Source organism: Necator americanus, chromosome III (genome assembly GCF_031761385.1).
Source record: "Necator americanus strain Aroian chromosome III, whole genome shotgun sequence".
NCBI classification, from domain to species: domain Eukaryota; kingdom Metazoa; phylum Nematoda; class Chromadorea; order Rhabditida; family Ancylostomatidae; genus Necator; species Necator americanus.
The window spans coordinates 3,591,640-3,616,155 of NC_087373.1; the positions used below are offsets into that span (position 1 = coordinate 3,591,640).

At 37.6% G+C, this 24,516-nt stretch overlaps 1 protein-coding gene across 3 annotated transcripts; it reads right to left on the reverse strand.

The window, feature by feature from the left end:
- On the reverse strand, positions 1 to 24,215 carry RB195_008504 (uncharacterized protein; the record flags this gene model as incomplete). 3 transcript variants are annotated; one of them, XM_064195041.1, is made up of 39 exons in its annotated part: positions 1 to 5; positions 172 to 231; positions 9,159 to 9,207; positions 9,683 to 9,763; positions 10,008 to 10,062; positions 10,573 to 10,670; positions 11,540 to 11,676; positions 11,743 to 11,863; positions 12,700 to 12,858; positions 12,934 to 13,056; positions 13,933 to 14,035; positions 14,104 to 14,243; positions 14,430 to 14,516; positions 14,595 to 14,698; positions 14,786 to 14,867; positions 15,207 to 15,275; positions 16,208 to 16,276; positions 16,861 to 16,956; positions 17,015 to 17,076; positions 17,174 to 17,270; positions 17,348 to 17,521; positions 17,581 to 17,715; positions 17,879 to 19,174; positions 19,405 to 19,494; positions 19,573 to 19,716; positions 19,782 to 19,924; positions 20,010 to 20,181; positions 20,480 to 20,575; positions 20,688 to 20,801; positions 20,866 to 21,068; positions 21,591 to 21,737; positions 21,804 to 21,903; positions 21,988 to 22,089; positions 22,325 to 22,441; positions 22,500 to 22,579; positions 22,674 to 22,845; positions 22,899 to 22,985; positions 23,803 to 23,995; positions 24,190 to 24,215. In XM_064195041.1, the coding sequence occupies 39 exons, from the start codon at positions 24,213 to 24,215 to the stop codon at positions 1 to 3; spliced, it is 5,388 nt and encodes a 1,795-aa protein (XP_064046185.1). The 3 variants fall into 3 exon arrangements, with proteins under 3 accessions (XP_064046185.1, XP_064046186.1, XP_064046187.1); XM_064195042.1 differs by having other exon boundaries at positions 10,008 to 10,128; XM_064195040.1 differs by lacking the exons at positions 1 to 5; positions 172 to 231 and having other exon boundaries at positions 9,112 to 9,207.
- Positions 24,216 to 24,516: the final 301 nt, after the last annotated feature.

Genomic DNA, 24,516 nt, shown 5'->3' on the forward strand with positions numbered 1-24,516 from the left:
TCATTCTAAAATTGAAATAATATAAAATTCTGATATTCATATTATATGATATTATGGTATTTTTCATTCGTAACATGAAATGAATGAAAAAAAAAATTCAAAAGAAGGAAATAATAAACTACAAAACTATATCAAAAGTATTCAAATTTAAAAAATTCTGCGAAAACGAACCTAAACCTGTGGCTATCTTCACGAAAGCGAGCATTGGCCGTGAGAACGGCCAAGATGACCCTAAAAGAAGTTATTTTCACATGAACAAAGCTTAAAAAAACGCTAACAGATGTACGATAACGAGAATGAGACCGCAACGAAATAGCGAATCAATTTATTGTATGAATTTATAGATGATTACTACAGTATAGGAACATTGAACGAAACCATAATTGAAACAGACATTAAGTAAATATGGCTGTTGTCACAAATGTTATCGTGAATCCGCAGAACATATGAATGAATTCGTACAACATTTGACATTCATCGAAGAGACATCTTGTCATATTTCTTTGCACCATACATTGACGGCTAATTATTGCTTCGACTAATTGTAATTTCATGTAGATAATTATTGTTCACTGTTTACTTTGTATAATGGGCTCATATCTTCATTAGACATCAACAACCGAGGCAAAATGACATCAACGACAAAAAAAAAGTCAGAGATTTGTAATTCCCTAGACATCTGGTGACCAAATCGAATTATCGTCTGGACATTTAAAAACACTATGCAAAGCGATAAAAAATCTAAGAATCTCTTTTTAAACAGTCTTCTGCTAGCACCACAATTCGAAATGCAACCATATTTCGAACACAATCGATTAGTCAAATACTTCAAAAAAAGTTTGCTTCTGAACAAATACGATGATTTCAGAGTTAGCAGAACACTGCTTGTTTGAAAACTTAGAATATTGCTTTGCAGAAATAGCCAATAAATTTCTAGGACATTTTCAATATCTTTTAAATCATTATCCAAGAAATTGAGCACATATTTCAACAATCTCACAGAAGCCATTTTAGTAGTTTTAAAGGCATCACCCCACGAATCTGAGGTGGTACGGATTTCCGGTGGAGTATTCGTATACGGAATCGTAGATTATGGAGAGGGGTGTGATTCCGTCCATTTCTTCCTAATTGCCTTAAAAAAACGGCCCGAAAGATGCAGCGCGTGCACACGGCTGGCGCGCTCCAATCAAACTCCTTGTAGAAAATAGTGCGCCGGAACGCTCGAAGCCGTATCTTCGGGCCGTTTTCTACGGCAATTAGGAAGAAATGAACGGAATCACCCTCCTCCCCATAATCTACGACCCCGTATACGAATACTCCACCGGAAATCCGTACCACTCCAAATTCGTGGTGTGATGCCTTTAAAAGGCTTAACTGTGGGGAGCAGATTAGTTCAATAGAAATACTAGTACTCAGGAAGGAAAACGGATACGTCAGTAAACTGACATTTATCTAGCATTGGTGAAAGGGTTTAAAAAAAAGTGATTTTCTACTATTCTACTAGGAAGATGCAAACAGGATGTATAGTCAAGTCAAACTGGCATGAAACGGGGTGCAGTTGCGTAAGGGAATGCGCTCGCGGTGCGTAGAGCTTGGCGGTTAGAAACGAGTGTGGACCTTTGCTAGCACTACTCGTCGTTGGACTTCGCGAAGGTCCCACCTCGGTCCCAATCACATGCTCCGCCACGCTGCGTGGAACGCAGCCGCATACGTAAATGCGACAAGGTTCATGTCGTTTTTGACCCGACTATAAAACACTACAAATTCTCGTGGTTGAAAATTCATATGCTGTGGAGAATCACAGTATTCTAAAGTAGTTTTCGAAAAAAAAAAACAAAGTCTGATATATACATAGCTTTACACTCACAAAAAAAAAGAATAAAATTACGATTCAAAAAGGTAGAATCGATCACATCATACTTAACAAGTAGAATGTCATTCATTATACGTACTTTTACTGAAGAGAAATTTCGTGAATTCTGAAATTGTAAAAACACACCATTTATACAAGTCCCTAAAAATTGTAATAATCGATTGAATTTTTTTGTGGTCCAAGAAGCAGGTGTGAGTTACTTATGAGTGCAAAACCGTGGATCTCTTGCTTCAAGGCATCACATCACGAATCTGGAGTGGTACGGATTTCCGTGGAGTATTCGTATACGGGATCGTAGATTATGGGGAGGAGGGTGATATCGTTCATTTCTTCCTAATTGCCGTAGAAAACGACCCGGAACATACGGCTTCGAGCGCTCCGGCGCACTATTTTCTAGCAGGAGTTCGATGGGAGCACGTCATCCCTGTGCAGCGCCGCATCTTCCGGGCCGTTTTTTACGGCAATTAGGAAGAAATGGACGGAATCACACCCCTCTCCATAATCTACGATTCCGTATACGAATACTCCACCGGAAATCCGTACCACTATAAATTCGTGGGGTGATGCCTTTAAGAGACGAAACTTACAGAATTATTCTTTATATGTAACGTGAATATCAGGACATCCCAAAATGCTAACTGTATTCAAATGAAAATCTTTAGAAAAGGCATGATTTCTAGTTCCCAAAAAGCTAAGCGGTTAATTTTTGTTAACACTCTGCCCGAGTTCTTTTAAAGGCATTAATTAGCGTAGAACGGAGAAAGTGTTCTACAGCAGACCATTTAAAGCACAACTATAAAACTATAATTCGTTGCTTCAGAAATCAGCATTTCTACACACTGATGGCAACGTACGGATCATTATATATTCTATTGCTAATAGGACATTTTCACTCTAACTAAAGCTACTATTTTTGAGGAATGCGATCGAAATGGACATTATTTTCGGGACGCAGATCTAATAGTAGTGTATGGTAACTTACTGGGTGAATTCAAGAAGATGATTCCACTCAACAACATCTCTTTTGGTGTAATTTATACTTGGCTAATACTCCTCTCTTCAAAATTTAAAAGAAAACCTGTCGGAGAACCGTAACAAAAGCAGCGAAAAATTCAAGTCAGCTGTAATATTTTAATATATTCTAACGCATGCGATTAATTCCAGATATCTAATGGTAATCGAAGCGTTAAATACAACAGAGAAAAGTGGAGGTCACTGGAGTTTAGTTATGATGCATAAATAGTTTTCCTGCGGTTATTGTAAGAGTATGATTGCAAAAACGAAAAAAAAAACGGATAGCATAATTTCCTTGATTATTCTTTGACTTTCTTGTTTGAATTGTATTCATCCCGCATTATCCCACTGATTTTTAACATTCAGCACACCTCGCAACGAAAAAATGTTTGAGCAACGATGGCCAACCTTCACACATTTCTATTGAATAAACAAAATTTTTCTAGATTCTTGTGTTTAAAATAAAAATCAAGACCTCGTTTATTGCTCCACCTCAGCGATAGCTCAATAGAATATATTAGGATCCCATTGAAGTACTTATAGAAGAAAATAATAAGCACTAACACATAAGTGAAAGGTTAAAAAAAACTAGTCGCTAGACAATCTCACTAAAATCTAGGAACCAGCAATTTCGGGAAGAGAGAATTCGGAACAATTTCCCGTTAATATCTTTAATTCTGCAGCCATTCCAACGGTGAATTTAAAAAAAAAAAAAGTTTTCAAGGAAAAAACTGAAAAGAGACGACTAAAGAGACCACGTTTGTTAAAAGGGGAAGCTTCCAAAGGGCTACATTCATTGTTAGAAAAACGTATATCACAGAAAATAATGATAATGAGTCCTTTTTTCCAAAACGAAATTGTTTTACTCACAAAAACTGAGTAGATTTTAAGATTGACTTTTTCAAGACCCTTGTATAGTAAGAAATCATAGGGGAAGAATACCGGTACAACTGATGAAAGAGGAAGAGTTTCTTTTGCAAAAGAATCAATCACTGGCAAAACCATCAACAGGTGTGGGACAATGAAAATTGATCCTAACCATGGAAAATAATACGACCCACATGTGGATCGTATTCATTTCGGCATATGAGACAACACGTAATTAATTACATAATCCTATACATTACGACCACCATACGAACAAAATATGAAAGAACACCAAAAATAAGAAAATAATAGGACCAGAAATAGTGCTTCTTGGGATAATACGACCCACCGACTCGATGTCTTGTATACTAAAGATCAGAAGTAATGCATTGGTTTGATATTCCACGAGAATGAAAAAACGTGATGCCATCAATATGTTTAAAAGAATCAAAAAAGTGACATTGATGACATTATAACGACCCGTGCCCACTCTATCTATTCCATCATATGAATGCACTCTATCTACATACTAAAAAAAAGCGCAGGAATACTTGATCAATTCCAACCAATTACAAAACGCTGGATTTTATTGAAAAGTTCAGAATAATGTAGTATTACAGGATTCACAAGTAAACCCTAATGAGAACCGGTTTCGAGATTTTCGAAAACGTAACACAGCTACGCAATAAGGAACAATACCAAACATACGAATTAATACACACTGTAGCCGAAATCATTCACTGAAAATAAGTTTATGGTGATTTCATGTGAACCTACTAATGGGACCATAAGAAATAGGAAAAAAAAACACATTGGAAGCCTAAACAAGTACAGATTAATAACGATTCTTACCTTTTTCATTTATCCGAGACTGAAAACTCATCCTTCTGGATTGCATTATGGAAATAAACACTTAAGCAGCTGTAAAAATATATCACCATTTCCAGGACTTAGTAAGTTCTTTGAAAAGGAAAAAAAAACCAAACCTAGATAGAATGCTGTACTGAGTGTTTGTTAAAATTGTGAAAAAAGTAAAGATTATGAATGAAATAAGAAAGAAGGTAGAGAGAGAAAAGATGAAGAAACGCGAAGATACTATGAAAAAGCACATTGCTGAAAACCTGTCGTTTCTCGTCGATAACGAGGAAAAAAGCACTGGAATTCATTTCGAATCAAACATAATTTAAATTACAGATACATTTGCGGAACAAGAGCTGTCCAAATCGCGATTATCAACTTATATTTAGTCTGCATTCTTATTCGGTTAATGACAGCATGTGCCAACCGCCACTAGCCTGCACGTCGCGCTGAGTGTGTAAAACTCACAACGGCCACTTGCAGATATGTGCTATGCTGCTAATATAAGTCAATCAAAGGAAGAAGAAATACAGAAAAAGTGTAACGAAGCTCATAAGATTTAATACAGCTAGTTAAGCACTCGATTATCCAGTTTTAGTCTTGATACTTACCTCAAATATCAATACTTTTTTTTACACATTCAACAAATCACATCCTTTTCCTGCATTCTTGCTGAGAAACTTTGAAAAGAAGGAAGTGATTTTTGCTGGACATACACTAAACACATACATGAATAAAAAATGATGGGATAGTCGAATCCCCATGGGAGAAATAAAAAGCTGTTGCCTAAATTTGTTCACTATTTGATAACGAATATTTCTTATATCTCGTAAATTTTCAAAAAAAAAAAAACCTCTTCGAATCTCCTAAGTATGAAAATACCTAGATGCCTAAATTTTATTACATTTGTAGACTTAACATCATATTATCAAGAGAAAAAGAGCAGCAAAAAAACATATAGCAAACTGATGAAGAAGAAGGTGAGCTGAGAAAGCGAACTCTTCGCTTTCGCGCCCATTTTAATTGCGTTATATGTATGACTTGTTCTTGTATGTAACATGACGTTATTTATTGTGATCCGTCACGGTAGATGTCATTCAATTTCGTCTTATTCATTTCTCGTGGCCTACCTTATCAAAACAGCAGTCACTTTCTTCTTTTTTTTTTAAACCTAACTACGCAAATATAGGCGCAGTCACCGGTGTGTGTGTGGGATGATGACACATGTTGTTTAGTAGCTGTCAACGTCAGTCAGCCTCCTTTCATCAACTCACGTGCCCTTTTTATTCCCTATACAGAACATGAAATTATTATTACCTTACATTATGTAGTATTGCAGTGTTGTTTATCAATATCAATCTAATTCTGATATTGACCATTAATTGGGATTAATGAGAAATCTAATTCTGGTCAGGTATGGAACGCTTTTCGCTTCCTACCTAAAACCTAGAAACGAAATTCGTTCCACCGGTGACTCTTCATCATGTGGACAAAGCCGTTGCACCTCGAATCGATTTTAGAGTACACGATAAGGACAACAAGAGCGTAGACAGTGGGGCAAAAGTGACATTAGTAGAATGGGATCAAATAAAGGAGAAGTGTACACCGCCCATTTTAAACCACAAATATGGCAGGGAAAACTATGCTTAGGTACCGTAAGAAGTAGGAAAAATCGAAACGAACGGAACGCAGATTAGCACCGAAACAAGGTCTGGTAGATAAGAGAAAGAAAATGGTGATTCCGAAGATCCCAAGCAGCGAGCGTGCTACCGAGGATATCAGTAAAAGTTAATAAGAAGAGCGATTATGGCCAATTCAGACAACAAAAGAGGCAATTTTTGAGACACTGATTGGATGGGACACTTTCCCTCAGATATATTATTGAAAAACTAGTTTTATCAACTGGAAAGTTAACAGAATGCAAACAAGGGTAGAAAACATTCCAAACGAAACGACTACCTCTAAATTCTTTGCGATTCTGTACGTGATTGTTTACAAAGAGCATCACATCATTAGCGCAATTTAGTGAGTTCTATCTAATTGGGATTAATGAGAATTATGAGTCAACGCATGGGCAGGTTCGCTACAAATAAGAAATTGAAGTGTGGAAATTCAAATAACTCATTTTCAGATAAATAAAAAACAACAACGGTAACCGTGGTGATGAGTGAGAATAGTTGTCATTAAGAAATAACAAGCCACAACAAATGCGAGCTTGAGGATACTATTCATTTGTGATTATACAAACATACAGAAAGAAAAGAAATAGAAGAGATACGAGAGAAATAAAGGCTTCTCCTTCAATATATTACCGAGACAGATCATACTACAATTCAGTAGAAGCAGAAAAAAATCCACATTATCAAGGTTTTATCAGAATGGGAGGGTGCGTCATATCTAACCTACGATCCATGATCCTTTACGATCAGTACATGTGCATGGAAGGACGTCATTAGCGCAAATCAAATGCAACTATTTTTGCATCGCTTTTTTGCAAGCACAAAAAAGCAGCAATTTCTATACATGAATCCAAAAATGTGATCAATTCCCTTGAATTCCAGATGTAGGAATGCTGCAAAGTAGCTAAAACGTCAAACCTTTATATCAAAACAATTAGAATTCATTGCAAACACAACCATCAATTTTGCATATTCTGTTGGTGACTAACACCGACTAAACATAATGTTATGTAGTAATTTCCATTGAATATAATTAAGGCTTTCAGAAGCTTCGCTTAATGCGACGAAAAAACAAAAAAAAGCTACAAAACAACAAATGAAACTACAAAATAGCGAAATAGGCACTCAATTTGTAGGAGAAGTTTGTACTTTGACGACAGTTCTGCGATCTAGATTTGCTGTACACCTATCAGTGAAATCGATAAAACAACTAATTGTCCTAGTTTAATTCTTCAAAGAGTTTCTTTTCGAAATTACGTGGAGGAAATTAGCACTTTAACTTTAGGTTCATCACAGCAGTTATTAAATGAGAACTTAAGAGGTTTTGAATGTTGTCAAAGCGCTGTTATTTTATCAGAAGTAGAGGAATAATAGTTAATCTGCTGAAACCACATGCAGACAGAAATAGATCCTCAGAAGTCCTACACATCAACGCTATGGAATAATTAAAAACAAATGCGTCTCCGCTTGTTATAGAATACCTCATAATTGTTTTTAGCAATACATAGCGTCATTATATGAACGCTCTATGTCCATTAATCACAATCAAAACATTAACCAGAAAAAGAAACCGAACAGACAAGCACGAGGAAGAAATATTATCACGATTTTGAACGTTTCTGACTCGACAACACCATTATTTGCTCCTGATCTTTATTCACAGTTGTGTGGAGCGGCGACATAACACAATTCCAGCTAGATGCTTACGTCTGAACACGTCTCAATAGTCATTCGTGAATCTGGATCCACTTAAATTCCCAAGACAAGACCACGGAAAAAGTTCAAAGTTGATTTTCGAGCCAGTAAAGTCCATGTGACCGAGTTCGACGCCAGCCTTATGAGGAAGTGTCATGCGCAAAATACATTTCAGTTTTTCATCATCGCAGATACGGTAGATGTGTAGGGAACATCGACGACCACGAGATCTAGTAGAAATAATTTCACATCGTGCTATATTTGTAAGGATGATAAATAAAAAAAGAGCAAAAAGACATGAGGAATACGGTATCATTTCCTTAGCGTCACAACATTCGCGCAGAGAGAAGAAAGCTACGTTTCAGGCTTCACTCAGACTCTTAGGAAATGGTGGGATTTAGTCTGATCGGTAGTTTACATTGACTCAACTGTTAATCAACTCAATGAAGCTACCCGATCTCAGGAAGAAAGAAATGCTCATCATTGTCTAACTTACAAACAAAGGAGAAAAAGAGCAGTATCCTGAACATGCTATGAATTTTTGATAGGTGAGGTCAGAAAAAATTGTACGGTAAATAAACATGGAGAACATGATAGCGCATGCGAATTTAAAAGATCTGTTGCATATCACTAGGTAACTGAACCTTAAATTGTCGTATGATCAAGCAGCACATGAGTAAAAAAAAACCCCACCTCCCCGGAAATCCGGAGCATTTCAAAAAGCACTATGAAAGGAGAAGAGATAGCCCACAAATTATCACCAATTAAGTCCTACGTAAACGATGTTTACACATGGATGTGACACGTGTCAAAACTATCAGAAATACGCAAAAACTAGTCGCCGACTCGCATATGAAAATATCGACAAGCTCGTAAATAACACGTAAACACCTACTAATATAACCGCCAGAATAACTACGAGTTAAAGAAAAACAAGTATAAAGCACAGAACTTATAAATGCACAACGGAAAACAAAGAATACAGAATCTGCCCGTCTAGAAAAAAAATGTCTGGAACACAAGTGCACTTGGAGCTATTTTGATTCTGATCCATTACGGACGTTACATTTACCCGAAAAGTTGGATACAATGTTAATTTCACAGAACTATCAGAATATTCCGATATCATACTATATTCGAGTTCTCGTTAGGATAGAATTCTATTGGCACACCATTTGCTAGAAGAGCTCGTCCATCTTGCCACTTCCGTCGTTCCACTTTCTGAAATTTTCGAGATCATTCTCATTGAAGATCAAATAAAAGGATCAGGCGAAGTAAATCAAAAAGTCCGGATATTTATTAAACGACATTTCAGAGAGCGCTACGAAAAAAAAGTTAGTAGACAGTACCAAAATCAATGTTGGAACAAGGCACAACAGCTAACATCACTGTTCGAGTTTTTTTTTTCGAATCGTATCCTACAATGGTTAAGTATACTCGTTCCATGGAAAAAGTGAGAAAGATTTCGACTCGAAAAGAGGAGAAGCGCATCAGAACAATGTTAAGAGTTTAGTATTCTATGCGTTATAACAAAACGTCCTCCTAACATATTCGTGATAAGAAATTCCCAGTGATCAGGGCAAAATTCTGACAAATAAATGATAACAACGAATGTCATCTACTCGACACACATTTTATCTCCGTGCTTACCATTTTTAACATCTTTTCGGGGATATACTAGTAAAATAAACCTTACACGATGAAAGGACCTTCCTCCTTGAAAGAAAGACCGACCGGACGATTGGTTACCACGAGGAGTTTCTTGCCCATTCCCGTTCTAAATTACTTTTTTTTCTCATCATGAATGCCAGATAACCTTCTCTGTGATTTGAGTGACAAGACGTGGCGGACGGGAGTAGGCACCCAAAAATAACTTTACGAAAAGCCATGCATATGTGATTAACACGCATAAAACACACAAAACTTATTGACAAACAGGTGAACCAGACATTAAGACATTAAACGGGTAAAAAACGTAACATTCCACGGTGCTTATGGATAAAAGTTAAATGTAAACTTACCGGAGCCTTTTTAGGCCAAGGCTCTTTACGCGGTGTTCTCAAACAGTGTTGGCTCCTAAAATCATTCTCCACTAACTCATCCTTTGCTACAACTTGAGATCCTCTCTCCTCATCGCCAAGCCTCAACATCAAAAATGTTACACACGGTTGAAAAACGGGAAAATGCAGGAGCAAGAAAATCATGCAGCTCAACCTTGATTCTAGCCTGAGGACCTCCGTTACCGCATCCGCAACCTTTAAGTCTAATCATATCAGAAGACGACGGTCATTAAAAGTGATAATAAAGAATCAAGCGAAAACCACGATACCTTTACCTTACGATAAAACCTACTGACTATGTTCTTATCAATACTGTCAATTATTGTATTGCTCGCAGATAAATTATACGGATGAAAGCACTGGAGATTCCCAGAAGTCTACAGAAGGTCGAGCTGACTTGTGTAATGCGGAGCAAATTTTAAAAAGAGGTCAATTTTGAACTTTTTTTTGAATATTTTTCTTTTCAGATATAACTGAATGAAACTGAAGCAGAGAGAGAGAGATTGCCAAACCTTCCTAAACTCACTTTGGGCAGGATTCTGCGAAATGTCCCACCCTGTGACATATTCGGCACTGCCGGTCCGAAGGTGCCGAACCCATTTCACATTTTTTCAAGAGAGTGGTCTGAAATAGTTTTTGTTTGAAAGGCATCACCCTGCTAATCTCAGATGGTGCGGATTTCAGGTGAGTTATGCGTATACGGGGTCGTAGATTATGGGGAGGAAGGTGAGGAAAAGAACGGTGCACAAGGCTGGCGCATTGCAATCAAACTCGTTGTAGAAAACAGCGCCCCGGAACGCTCGAAGCCGCCTCTTCCGGGGCGTTTTTACGGCAATTAGGAAGAATGAAACCCGCATAACCCCAGATTCATGGGGTGACACTTTTAAAGAAGGTTTAAAGAATGAAGCAAATAAAGCAGGTTCTCAAGATTATTTAGGTGTGTTGTGGTGTTGAATGTTACCGATTTCTGCCTATGAGGGTTATCCTGGCAAATTTAAACCATTTTATGATGATCCAGTACTTATTTCAACGAGAAGCGAGAGAAATTCAAAAGAAAAAATGCATTGAAAGACAAGAGACACTGCTAAAATGAGGACTAAACAGAAATAAAGTGCAAGACCTGCTACATTGGTCTTATTACAACTTTTCACATAAATCTCATAAATCTGAATACTAAATACTGTGCAGACTCTATCCGTAGCGAATTTTCATATTTTCGACCTAAGCCATACCCGACAACCAATTGATTTCGAACTGCCGCAGCTTATGAAAAGAACATAGCTTCGCGAATTTGCAGCTGCGAATACAAATGAAACCTTCGCAGCAACCAACAGAAATAGAAACAACAGTGCAGTTGTGTTCACGGGTGTAACAATTATCCTCCTACGCATATTCTTCATCAGAATGAAGGACACTTGTTCAAGAATTCACTAACATCGGCAACGTTTAAAATTAATTACTGTTAATTTTAATTCAACTACTAGTAAACCAACCCCAAACTCCTCAATCAGACTTGGTAGCATCTGCTTATCCGTTGATATTTCCTTCTTTTCAAGGAATTCTCGACGAATATCCGACAAAGTAAAGTGCTTGCGAGAATTGTGGATATTACGCACAATAAAGACAAACACTAAAAATATTACAATTGTACATACAATAGAAAAAAAACTGCGACAAATACAAAAATTCCTCTTACTTTTCTTAGTTACTCCAGCTCCCAGATTATGATTGAGATCAAACGGATCTTCTATGCACACTGACCGATTCCAATCTTTTTCCATTTTCAGTAATGGCTTCTTTCGGCGAATTTGAACCACCTGGTCAGGTAAATATGACATTTACCAGTGAAAAATGAAATAGAAGAAGACTTCTTTATTTAGAAAGGTTTAATCGTGATGCCACAGCTAATTCTTAGCAAAAATTCCAAGATGCATAGCAAAGCTTCCGGATTGCGAATAAACGTAATCTTACTTGCACTGCGGCACAAATATGTGCGCTACATTCACTTTACACTTCTACAATTGAACATATTTCTCAAACAAAGTGTTTGCCGATCTTATTCAATTTGAATAGTCAAATATCGACGTTGAAGAATAAAAAAAAAGTTGAGTATACGTTGAAAAAAATTAGTATCTTTTAATTAATATGACCATTTAACTAACTTTAAATCTTTGAACGGATCCATTTAAATATTTTAGAAATTCCTTTGTCTCATCTTCCGTTATCTTGCGCAATATTTGAATGTTGGATGTTGCTGACTACCTTAACCTTCCCCTAATCGTCGCAAGAAATGGCCTGGAAGGCGCCGCGTCCAGAATCGAGCGGTCGGAGATTAATGAGGTTTCTCCCACAGTCTATCGAAGTAAAACCAATGAACATTCTGCTAAGATGATCAGATCGTGTAAAAGGGTGAGCGTTCTAACGTACTTCGTAGGAACGAAAGCGTTTTTAAGACGACTAAAGAGAAGTGAGCGGTGACCGAGTTCATTTCCGTAATCAACAACTCGAACTCTACGTTTTCCCTACGGTTTCCACACCACATCAATTTCGTGATTTTTCAATATTCGCTGCTTCTAAGCAGCGAACCTTGAAAAATAGAAAAACACCTCCATACGGTGCTACTACTACCCAAACACAAGTTTAAATCCAATACCTGCGTCTGAAAGTCGAAACGTGCGTAGTAGTCTAAAAATCCGATGAACAGCTCGGCAACGGACAACTGATTCTGAGACCACTGTTGAACCACCTCTTTGTGATAATATACATCATGGTTTTCAACCCAAATTGGGTTCACTTCACCATTACGAAAATCCTGAACAATCTCGTGTTGTTACGCAAACATAAATCAAGAGCCAACAATATTTCAATACACTGAACAAAAACGCACCTCTTGTAAACGCGGTAATACAGGCGGTTCACAGTTTTGGAGGTAGTGGATCAAAAGAATGATCATCGCGTACGATGACAGCGAGCCACGCGATGCATCGCCAATATCGCATGACTTCGCCCACTGAAAATGGACACCATATCCATAAATTCAAATATGAACCCCTATTTCACAGCTGTGCAATCTCATTCTAATGTATTTGTTCATCGGATGTCAGTGCCAAATGTTCAATCCAAAAAAAAACTGTTTACTTAGCACGTTCTAACAATTCAACGCCATTTCGCTCGGAATATCCCTTAATTAAAAGTGTGCGGACTCGGATAGGATCTGTCGAAACACATCACATTTACGCGCAAAAACGAAAAAAAAAGGAACGAGAGAGGAACGAAAAATAGTTTTCGATTATATATTTTAATTGAAATAATACAACTAATCGTTTTCTCGCATATTTCGACATGCAATGAATAAATCGATTAGTTCTATCTTAAAAGTTAAACCTTAAAAAGATGAGTCACACGAAATACCGTCTCCGCAAAAAAAAATACTTAAATCCAGGTAATGAAAACGCCAATTTTTCACAAAAAAAAAAATGATATCGGACCCAATGTATCCTCGAGATCCGTCACTAGTGTCCACCCTGTGCTTTGAGACAATTCGAAGTCTGACCAATGTTCACAAAGAAATCGCAGAAGTTCCTCCGATAAGTTTTGTCAAAAACGAACTAGAACTGATCTGTGGTGCATTAGAGGTAATTTCCAATTTTTTTAAGAGTGAAACTTCTACAAAAAAGCAGCAATTTTACAAAACTAGCTCGCTAGCCAAAGTTTCCGGTCGACATTTTCAGCATTTTTCTTGAAAAAAAAAGCCCGAGATTTTGTATCTAGTTCTCTTTTTTTTGTAATGAGTTACTCAAACAATAGAAAGAAGCTATATTCAAACAAGGCGGATCCTTATCGTGTAAAGATGTTCTTCCTAAAATCAGAGAAAAATAACACTTACTCGTTTCACCCATACACCAATAGGAGCGACTCGGTGATCCCATTCACAGTAACTTTTCAGTAATTGTGTATTGTATAACGCCAGAACGTTGTAGTAGCTTATACTAAAATTTAAAAAAAAAAATCAGAATAAGCAAATTTTCACCTTATAAAATAAGAAACGAACACTTACTCTCCCTCAAACCCAAATTTCGGCCATAAAAACTTTACAATAGGAACCTTCGCACCGGTTATCGCGTACACCCTCTCCAATCCTTTCATCTTCTGCAGGGATTGGGAGATTTCTCGAACAATCTCAACCCCATCCACATTCTGAAGTGATCATCGGTTGAGTTACACAAGAAGTCTTCTCAACTTCTGCGAAGAAAAAGATAGGATACATAGTTTCTTTTTTTTTGGAGATGTTGCGATGTTATGATGCTTAGATAAAGGTAAACAGTTAAAACTTTCGTTTAAGACTCAACACTAAATTTAACCTTTAAGTAAACATGAACTTACCAGAGGTTGCTCGTCCGAGGTGAAGCGGAAACAAATGTCAACATCCGAGCTTCCCGCCCCCAATCCATTCACTAATGAGCCAAAAACCTGGAATAATCGCTTTTCTAGACCTATTTCTTCAAGTATATGTCAAGTACACGTAACATATAACAATATTTGTCTTACATCCAGTCGCACAGGTTGCCTCAAATCTTTTTCCAAATATGATCGTATTCGCCCGACGACCATCAAGAGTTTCTCAATCCTGTGATCTTTCACGCGGTTCTTTTCTTAAACACAACTTCAGTAGGTTTAATTAATTATGAAGTTACAATTTCACAAACATGTAAAACTTATGCGTACAATACAAAACGTACCATACGTTCCGAGGATGACGTGATCCAGCTCTATCCACTCGAACTTTTCCTTCTTGTGAGAAAATGTTTCAGCCTTTGGGATCTAAAAATGAAACATGATTTCCATCCTCAATCCACCAAATCCGTTCCTTCCATAGGCAATAATCCATCAGAGGCAACGCGCCGAACATCAGTGAAATTCATCAATAATACAAAATTTTCACAATCAGAAAGACATACAGAAAGAACGAGACGAATTTTTACAATCAGAAAGACTGAATAAAAGTTTCAAGTTCTTTTACACATTTTCTATTATCAACACTATTTCTGAACACAATTTAAGGGCAATCTCACTAGAGATGATTTTTTGTTTCGCCTCCGTTCCATCCTTGCAAAGAATAAAATTCGAATTAATTAATTTCTTCTAAAAAGAAAAACTAACAGTCATCAAAGGACAAGCGTCCGACCAATGCTCACAGCTCTCGCATGACGCACACACCATATCAGGTTTCTGGAAGATAGAAATAATATTTTGAAAAATAAGAAATGACAGTGCTGAAATCACATTTTCGGAAGTGTTTTTGACAGCCATTCGAAACTCTGAAAAAAAAATGCTGATGTTGTGGACTGTATATTTAGATCCACTGAGGAAAAGTTGAGAAGGTATCTGGAGAGAGCTACTACTGGAGAGGTTTTATATCATACGCTTCAGAAATCAGCACCCAAAGCTGACGATTCATGGCATTTTGATATTTGATTGCCAACTACCAGCTTTAGATGCTCGAGAAGTGAAGACGTTGAAAACAGTAAGATTTTTCACTGAGAATGAACTTCCTTAATTCATATTTCGATCCTAAAAGTCTTCGGTTGAGTTTCTGTGAAGTCTAACAACTCTGCCAAAACAGTATTCCTTTATCCCTACTTTTATCTCGCACACTCCCGTCCCATGACTTTCTCCGAGATAAGCTGCAAATTTTCTTCAATACTGGAAAACATTTCACATATCTCTGAATGACAATTTTGTGGATGCGAGGAAAGGTGGCAAGTTATTTTTTATTGCATCGGCGTGTGATCTTCTTTCTCAATAAAAAAAGCGCAAAAGAGTGTTTTTTTTTTGTTAGCCCGCTTCATTCTGTAAAAGTACAAAAAAATCTAGCATTTTTAATAAATTGTTTTTGCGACATTACGGGACACGGAAATGTGAAGTCGTGATGCAGAACGTGTGCCAGGTATTGAAGCTTCGTGTCTTATTTGGAATGTGGTAACATTTTCCTGAAGATGGAAGATGTGTAGCACAAACAGATTACGATGTTCAATCACAATTCAATACAAAAGGGAAGGAAAATTCACTTTCAAAAGAAGAACGGAAGGACGAGAAAGAAAGACAACAGAAAAGGAAAGAAAAATAAGATTTGCAGAAGAAAAACGAAGGATTACACTTACATAGCCGTTATTGAAATTTTCTGCATTGTCGAATGAGTACACGAAGGAATCCTTGTTGAGTTCGTCAACCTTCAAAAGTAAGCATGAGAAGAAGCCTTTTAAAAACAGCGGGTTAAGAAGCAAAAATAAAAGAACATAATCCACGAAAAAAAAAATCCGTAGCCAAAAGACCACAGCAGGGAATAGAATGTATGAGAAAGAAATAACAAATGCCACATAATTCAGTGGGAGTTAATATTAGTTGGACACTCGCCGCAAAATACCCACACCGCTCTGGAGTATTTGTCGCAAGCTCCGATCTAAGTAATACCTCTAATTTTTTTTACAAAGTTTGAAGGGGGAACGGATGAAAGTTGCAATTCAGTTCAGTTCACGAAAAAAATGTAGAGTGTCACAAACAAACAAAGAAGAAAGAGAGAAAAGAGGGTTGGAAATTAGATTAATAAAATGTAAGCTAAATAAATGAATTGTAAGAAGGTAAAATATTAAATAAAAAAAAAATGATTCGGTTTAGAGAATGAGATGAAATAAGGAACAAAAATGCACAAGCGGTTGAAAAAGAAGCTAAGAACACGAATTGAAATATATAGAAATGTAATGATGCTTCTTCGTGCTGCAACACAGACAGAAGAACTACTTTACGAAGAACTCACTTTTGTTCTAAAACTGTCCGGATCAAAATCTTTCATCCTTATGAAGAAATCCTCATAACAAATAAGCGATTTCGGTTGGTCTTCTTTGTTCTTTTGCTGCAAACATAACGTAATATCATTAATATAGTTTTTTTTCAATTCTTTTGAAGTCAACCTCATTCGCAGTCTCGTTTTCAGGAAGATCGGCTGCATCTTCTATTGAGTCCACGGTGGTATCTGAACACGACCATAAAAGCTTCAATTCACATAAAATTCAGGATTATGAGCAGTCTCGGAAATAATAGATCTCAGATGAAAAAAGAACCCATCAGACCAGGTAAGTCATCCTCTTCATTTTGAACCGATTGGAGCCAATATTCATCCGTTATTCCAACTTGTGCGTCAAAGGGATTGAGATCCCTCATTTCACCCTGTATACAAAGACGAAGTAGATTCTGTGCAGATCAACTTCTAAGGTATGATTTTTTGAGCTTATGCCTCACTATACCTCAACTTTTTCCACCTCTTGATCTATTGCATCTCCGATTTCAGCGCGCAGCTTACATCGTTTACGTTCATTTCTAATGCCTTGTCGTCGTAGTTCTCGTATCGAGTCCACTTCATTATCACGCTCCTTGAAATCGCGACACTGAAGACCATATCGTTCCAGTAGACCGAAAGACTGTAAAAAACCGTATGCTCAAAAGATTAGGCCTGATCCATTGAAAAATTTCAACTCACCGCCCTTGGTATACGTATTGGATTATATTTCCTAATTCTGCACATGGTTCTACGACTGTACACCATATCGTCGTCAATTTCCACATTTTCAGGGTTTAGATCTTTCATAGGGATGTCGTGGACTAGAGATGTATTCTAAATTCTATGTCTGAGTGACGAAACCAAGCCGATGTTTATAGTTTTAAAAAAGGCTTCAAAAAAACATCAGTTACAAACTAAAAAGGTAGCTAGAAGCATGACATCAATTCCTGCATTTTCAAGTTAAAGTTCAGGATAGACTGAATCATCATAATCTCACCAGCGTATCTTCAGAGGTAAGCACGTTATCGCTCAGATCCACGGTGACTTTCTCTTCAAGAATAGGGACTTTTTCAAGGCAGTAAGTAGGTGTCAATACTGAGTCGTAACTTATTTTCTGAGGTTCAGCTTCAGCAGAATCACAAGGAGCTGCATCTTCCGCCCTACCTGTGCCGGTTTTTTTGCGGTTGCGTTTTCTCTTTGCTTTCCGTTCAGCCACACCTTTTGAATCCTGGTCCTTCAGATTACTATCATCTACCGTCGCCAAATAGTTGACCACTGCTTCTTGTGAGATAACACTTTCTACCGCAACAGCAGCTTCATCATCTTTAATTCCCGGAGAAATAGCTTTCAAGGCAGCTTTTTCTTCCTCCATGAGCCGTTGAAGAAATTGAGCTGCTCTCTCTTTTTCCTCACGTCTACGCTCTGCTCTCTTGATTTTTTCTTCCTTTTTTCGTTTACTGTTTTGCATTTTTTCAGATATTTTCGCCACTCTTTCTTTTGTATCTTCCTCTCTAGGTATTTTAATATCATTAGGTGGCTCAGATGCGCTCTTCTTCGACAAGCAAATTGCCGCTCGAACTATAAAACATTCCTTGAAAAGCGGAACGTCTTCAATTTCTTCTATGGTTAGATCTTCAATGTTAAACAATTCATTAGAACATCTTGTAGCTACTAGGGTACGTGCCTCTTCCTTGAAAAGGCCAGCCCAGACATCAAGACCTAGCGCTTCGCACTCTTCAGCCAGTTGAATCTCTGCCATGCTGGACGTACCTTCGCTTCCAAAAATGACAATAATAGACATGTCTGTCGCATTTTCGAGCTCTTTCACTCGTTCGTGTAGTCTTCTGATCGGATAGGTTCCAGATAGTTGTAAACAGTACAGCAGTTTAATCTCTTGGCAGACTGAGATGCGCACAGTAACTTCGTAGAGACCTTTCTTAAGCCTTACAACATCTACAACTCTTGTTATCCAACGGCTATTAATAAGAAACCCACAGGAGCTGCGCTCTGGGACGAAAAACACTTGTCCTGTCGGAAGTATGTACGATCCACAAAACTCATCGGGAAGGTCCATCAAAGAGCAACCAAGGACTACATCTTTTTCATTTGCAGCTGTCTTCGCTATGAGAAGACCCTTATCCAAAATATCCTTTGTGCTGTCACCATGTAGTTGAAGTCCATTAACAAAAGCTACACTCAAAGAATGTTCCTCTTTGTTCGCTTGCACTGTCTCCACATGTCCAACTCTCGCATCCAGTACCACATTCGATAAGCTCAACAGCTTCGGCACCGGCTCAAAACAAAAGCTAATCGCAGAAATTCTGACCAGAATGTTCTAGTCACTAGCTAATACGTTTTCTAGGCGGTTGTTCTTGTTTCAATTCCAGCAATATAATTGGAAAAAGTAAGCGAACATGGCCAGAATTCTGTGGAATGAACTTTCTTTGTCAAGAACAACAGAAATGCACCTAGCAAACAAAGCAGCCTAATAGAAAAATCAGATAGGATCGGTACAATTCTTACCATGAGGTTCTCTATAATTTCATTATTGGTCGCTGTTTTCTTCTCCTCATCTACTGCTATTGCATCCGCCGCCGCAACGTATTCGGCATCCTAGACAGAAAAACTGTGAAAGTCCGAGAAAAAACTAAAGTTTCCGTTGGAACTATAGGACTACAATCAAAAACTCACATCAATATCAACAGCTTCGGCACTACAGTATGACATTTTTTCGTCCATAGTATTCTCTTGTCTAACCTCATTCTTCACAGCATTTTCAGTAGTGGCTGCGGTTCTTCTCCTTTTACTTTTCTTCTTGCGTGGGCTTTCCCTTACCTGCAAATCGCCGAAGTATCTTCTACGATGTACTCTAACAATAAAAGGAAAAAATGAAGTCAAACCTTTTGATACAATACAACATCGAGCAGCGGACCTTCGGGGGTTTGTGGAATCGCAAAATACAGGTAAGACTTCAAAAAACAGTTAAAGAAGTATGACTGATAAGCCTTAGTGAATGTGACTACATTATCTGTTCTAAACGGATCTGAAAAACAGAAACAAGTGTTTACCCTCATAAATTCTTTAGAAAATCGATTAAATATCGAATAAACTGATTGGCTAAAACTCACCAGCAATCTGAAGTAATTTCCTACTCCAACGGGTTTTATCCCTAGTGATCAGATTTGAGGTGATCACCTGCACAACTTCATTCTGATGAACACGCGAGCCATAGAAACACAGAAATTCCACAAACAACACTGCCAGATCCCAAGGTTTCTCGAGTTTTCCAAATTTCTCTGTCTAAATAATAGCTGGTGAATAAAATTGAAATAGGTAGAGATGCAGTAGGGCAGCATGGTTTGGGCTAGTTGAAAAAAAAAAACGGAAATGGCTCTTTTAAGGCGAAGGAGATGAAAGAAGATACAAAATTCATGGCAGCGCATAAATATTAAGACAAAACTGCGACTCAAATTTCCACACTTTAGACATCTAGGGAACGCAGAATTGATATGCAAAACTCCACTGACAAATTATAAATCAAATGGTGTGTAACGCTGAGTTTAGTGCTTAAACCCTTGAACTGCTGTAAAGTACTTACTACTGTGACTAGATTGTTTTCGTACATGTCTCTTCTGTCGTAGTAATCATCAATCACATGTGAGACCTTCTTGTCGTATGCCATCATTGGACGCAACTACAAAAAGAACAGATTAATTAAATAGTCTTCATGGAGCAAATCCCACATAAAAAATAAATGTCGAAATAATGATGGAAGATAACTAGTATTTTCCCTACTGATGTCTCACCTCATGTAGACACGGCAACAATTTCTTCTGTTGTAGAAAATATAGCACCATTAGGTCAAATCCATAACTGGTCAGACCGCCCTGCCTCTTTTCGACTGAATAGATTCCACAGATCTTAATCCCATAACATTTTACATCAGAATTAATAATTGATGCAAGGTGAAGAACCCTTTTTCACCTGAGCCCATCTCCGGACTACTCTGCATAATTCCGGGTACTGCGGACGGAAATTAGCATATGTATCAAGTAAGCTTCCAAGTTTAAGTCCAGCTTCACGTCTCCATGTGATTCGTACAAGCACATTTGATATCGTGAGACGGATACACATAGGAGTTTCTGCTATGAATTGTACATCGGAGCCATTTAGAGTTCTCATCTCCTCTAAAAAAACCTGCATATGCTCTTCACAAAAAAATAAAAGCTAGAGGAAAGAGACTGCTTTTTTTTCGAGACTGAAGAGTGATTCTTACGCAACTCAACAAATCGCAAGTAGATGGTAAGTGGGTAAAAGCTATCTAACAGCTTGTGTGGACCAACAAAAATGTTTTCTTTGGACCACTTGAGCAAGATACCAAATATTTGTGAAAAGGTGCATGTGAATTTTGATCTACGAAGTCAAAGGCTATCAGCAACTTGGAATTACTAGCGCAATTCATCAATACACTTCAGTAAATGTTTAGATAGATAAGCAAAAAAGTTTTTAGCAACTTGTTTTTGATTTTGACGGACTATCTAATGGAATGGTAACCTGATAGGTGCCGAAATCAAAATAATTAACTATACTGGCACATGAACTCACTTTTAAACCATATTTTAGACTACTCGGAGCTGAATTAAGAAAGAGAAACCAACAATGCTGTAAAATCTCATCCTAGCCAAACTAAAAGTGAAAAGTTAGATTACTAGTTGCGTCATCCAGTAGCCTGGCCACATTCTTCATTGTTTCAACAGCATCACTACAGTCGACATCCGGAATATCGATAGTGATGTTCAGATCGCTAGCCTCAGTTGCGGTTTTTGCAACAGTAGAACCGTAAACGCGGATATGACCTAAAGAAAACCTCTTAGAATATATATTTGAAGACGAATGACAATTCATCACACTGTTTGCACTACCTTTCACTTGCATTTTCTCAAATACACATCGCTTCAATAGTTCTTCGACAACCGCCATCAATTCCAATCGTTGTTCCCAAACAGGACCTCTAATGCCATACTTAAATTGGAAATAATTAAATTATGTGCAGAGAGATGGAACAAATTATGTTGAGACACCAAAAAAGGAAAAAAATCGCATTACCTCCTCGTGAAGTAAATTAAAGATAGCTGAATTGATAGCTTCCAACTGATGGCAACCCAGTTGTGGTATTGTGTGCATAAGATTGCTTCTTTCTTGCATTCTCTGTCGACAATAAGATAAAAGCAGCACTAAGCTAAGCTTGCAACTATAATAGAGCAATACTGAGTAAATAAGAGAAACCCAGTAAATAAAGACTAGCTAAGGTAAACGCAGAGAGAACTCGACTCCGAAACAACAACGTAGGTATCACTGACTTCTTTCTTCTTCTATGCAGATTTTCTTGTTTAGGAGGGTTCTTTTTACAATTTTACACTTGCAAACTCGTAAAACAACATACCTGCTCATCAGAAAAATGTTGATTTTGTTCGAAATGAATTCGCACGTGTTGTATGCTTGAAATATGATAGTCGCACAGTCTACACCAGTACACAGCATTTGGAAAGCTCTCATCAACCTTAAAATCGAAGTCCTGAGAATTCACAGTTAAACGCTTATAGCTTGCAAGTTCCCACCTTGTCCATAACTTCGATGTAGTGTTTTTTCAGATAGTCAACTGAGCAGTTACTGACGGGATAACGGTCTCCTTGCCAAACTAGGAAACAAATCTTAGACAACGAAAAAAATCTGAAGCGACAAAGACACAAAGAAAGGCTGGAACATCAATTCTTTGCCTCATTTTACAGTACCAAGTTGCTCGCAGCGCTCCAGATTACTAGCGCACTCTTGAACAGCACTTCTGATAACGTATTCAGAACTCCTAGACGAGATCATAGCACACATCGACACACCATCCCGAAGATTCGTTCTTTTTAAGCGGATAAAGATTGCGCTGAACCGAGTTTGTTCGAGCAGAGACACCTAAACTTTCATGCAGTATCTTCTGTACCATTTAAGACATGAGATCAGCTCACCGAGTACTTTCCAAACACAACTGATTCGGTACCATCCATGTCAACGGGGAAGTTCTCGAATGAGTATTGTTTGGCATACTCGTTACTCTAAAATGCAAAAATCAACGAGAAAACAAACAGAAAAAACCGGCAGTGTAACGTGAAAATGTGAAAGTCTCAACAAGAGCATGAGAGTTAAAATATAGCGAGCCGTTCCGAAAAAAAATCCAAGCATGATACTTCGAAATGATCAGCATGTTTGAAAATGTAAACAGATAATACAACAAGTACAAATTGTTTTTAAAACTTTCAACAGTTTAGACGTTCATTAAGCTGTTTCAGGAATGATCGCACCTTCCTGATAACCTTGTTCGGTAAATCGAAGTTCTTTTCTCCGTATGAATATTGTTTTGATGAGGCATCTCAAACAACGTTTAAACTCTCTTTGAAAAAGAGTATTGACGAAGTCTTTATAAACCAAGAAATAGGTTTCCTCCTATTATACATTTCCATAGGGCACGATATAACAATCGCTGTGTATTATTGTACTGTCATATGAATGTGAATTTTCCTGTTTCGAGCTTTCTCACTCTTTCTTCCAATGCTCTCTGCTCCATATTAATCCACCAAGTGAACATATGCAAAGAACGTAGTTCACTAGTTACAAAATCTTATGAACGTACAAGATAACGAAAAAGGAAAAATACATACTCACTTCACTCAAGATTTAAAAAAAACTCCCTTTTTAGGGACAGACAATTTCAGGGACGATCTCCAATCGACCTTGAAATAAGGCGTTCACAAAAATGAAAAGAGAAATTGTCGATAATAGTTTTTCGTATTAATCGTCATTTAAAATAATGAAATCAGACTAAGACAACAATACAAGAAGAGAATTTACGCCGAACCAAAAGCCAATTCGAACCTCGTCTAATTCTGAATGTGGTGGTTGTGCGCATATTTGTGGATATGTCCGTATGTATGTTCGACCATACGTAGCTGCACCCACATTGTCGTAGATCCGTATGTGAGCAGTACCTATCGGCGTGATATGTTCCGCATAACGCGTTGTCATCTGATTGTTGTTCGGATAATCGCGTCGTTTTTGGTGATTATTCCTGAAGAAAACGATAATGATACTGTATAATTTTGCACCGTATTCTTTTCTGGTTCATGGTTTTCCAGTGTCGAACATCTAATCCTACGTATTCCATATTCCTGGGAATCACTGCGATCATATCACTACTAGAAACTACTGAGAATTATGGAAAAAAAAACCGATATTTGCATATACGAGAAGGAATGGTCTCACTTGCGCTTATACTGCTGACGATCCATAACATCGAACGAACCGGTCTTGGAGACAATGAGAGATAGCTAACGTCTCAAACTGCAGTCCTCAAAAACTCATTCAGCGCAAACCCTCTTCAATATCACCTAAAACACGAAGAACAATGAAAACTACTAAAAATTTGTGTAAGACTATAAGACGACCACCAATCATAGCCTTTAAGAGATATACTAAAAGACAGAACAGCATCCATACAATTTCCAAGAAGTGTGCGTATTTTTATTTGTATTGGATTACAGTGACGAACTTTAAATGATAAAAACGGGAACAGGACAACAACCACATCAC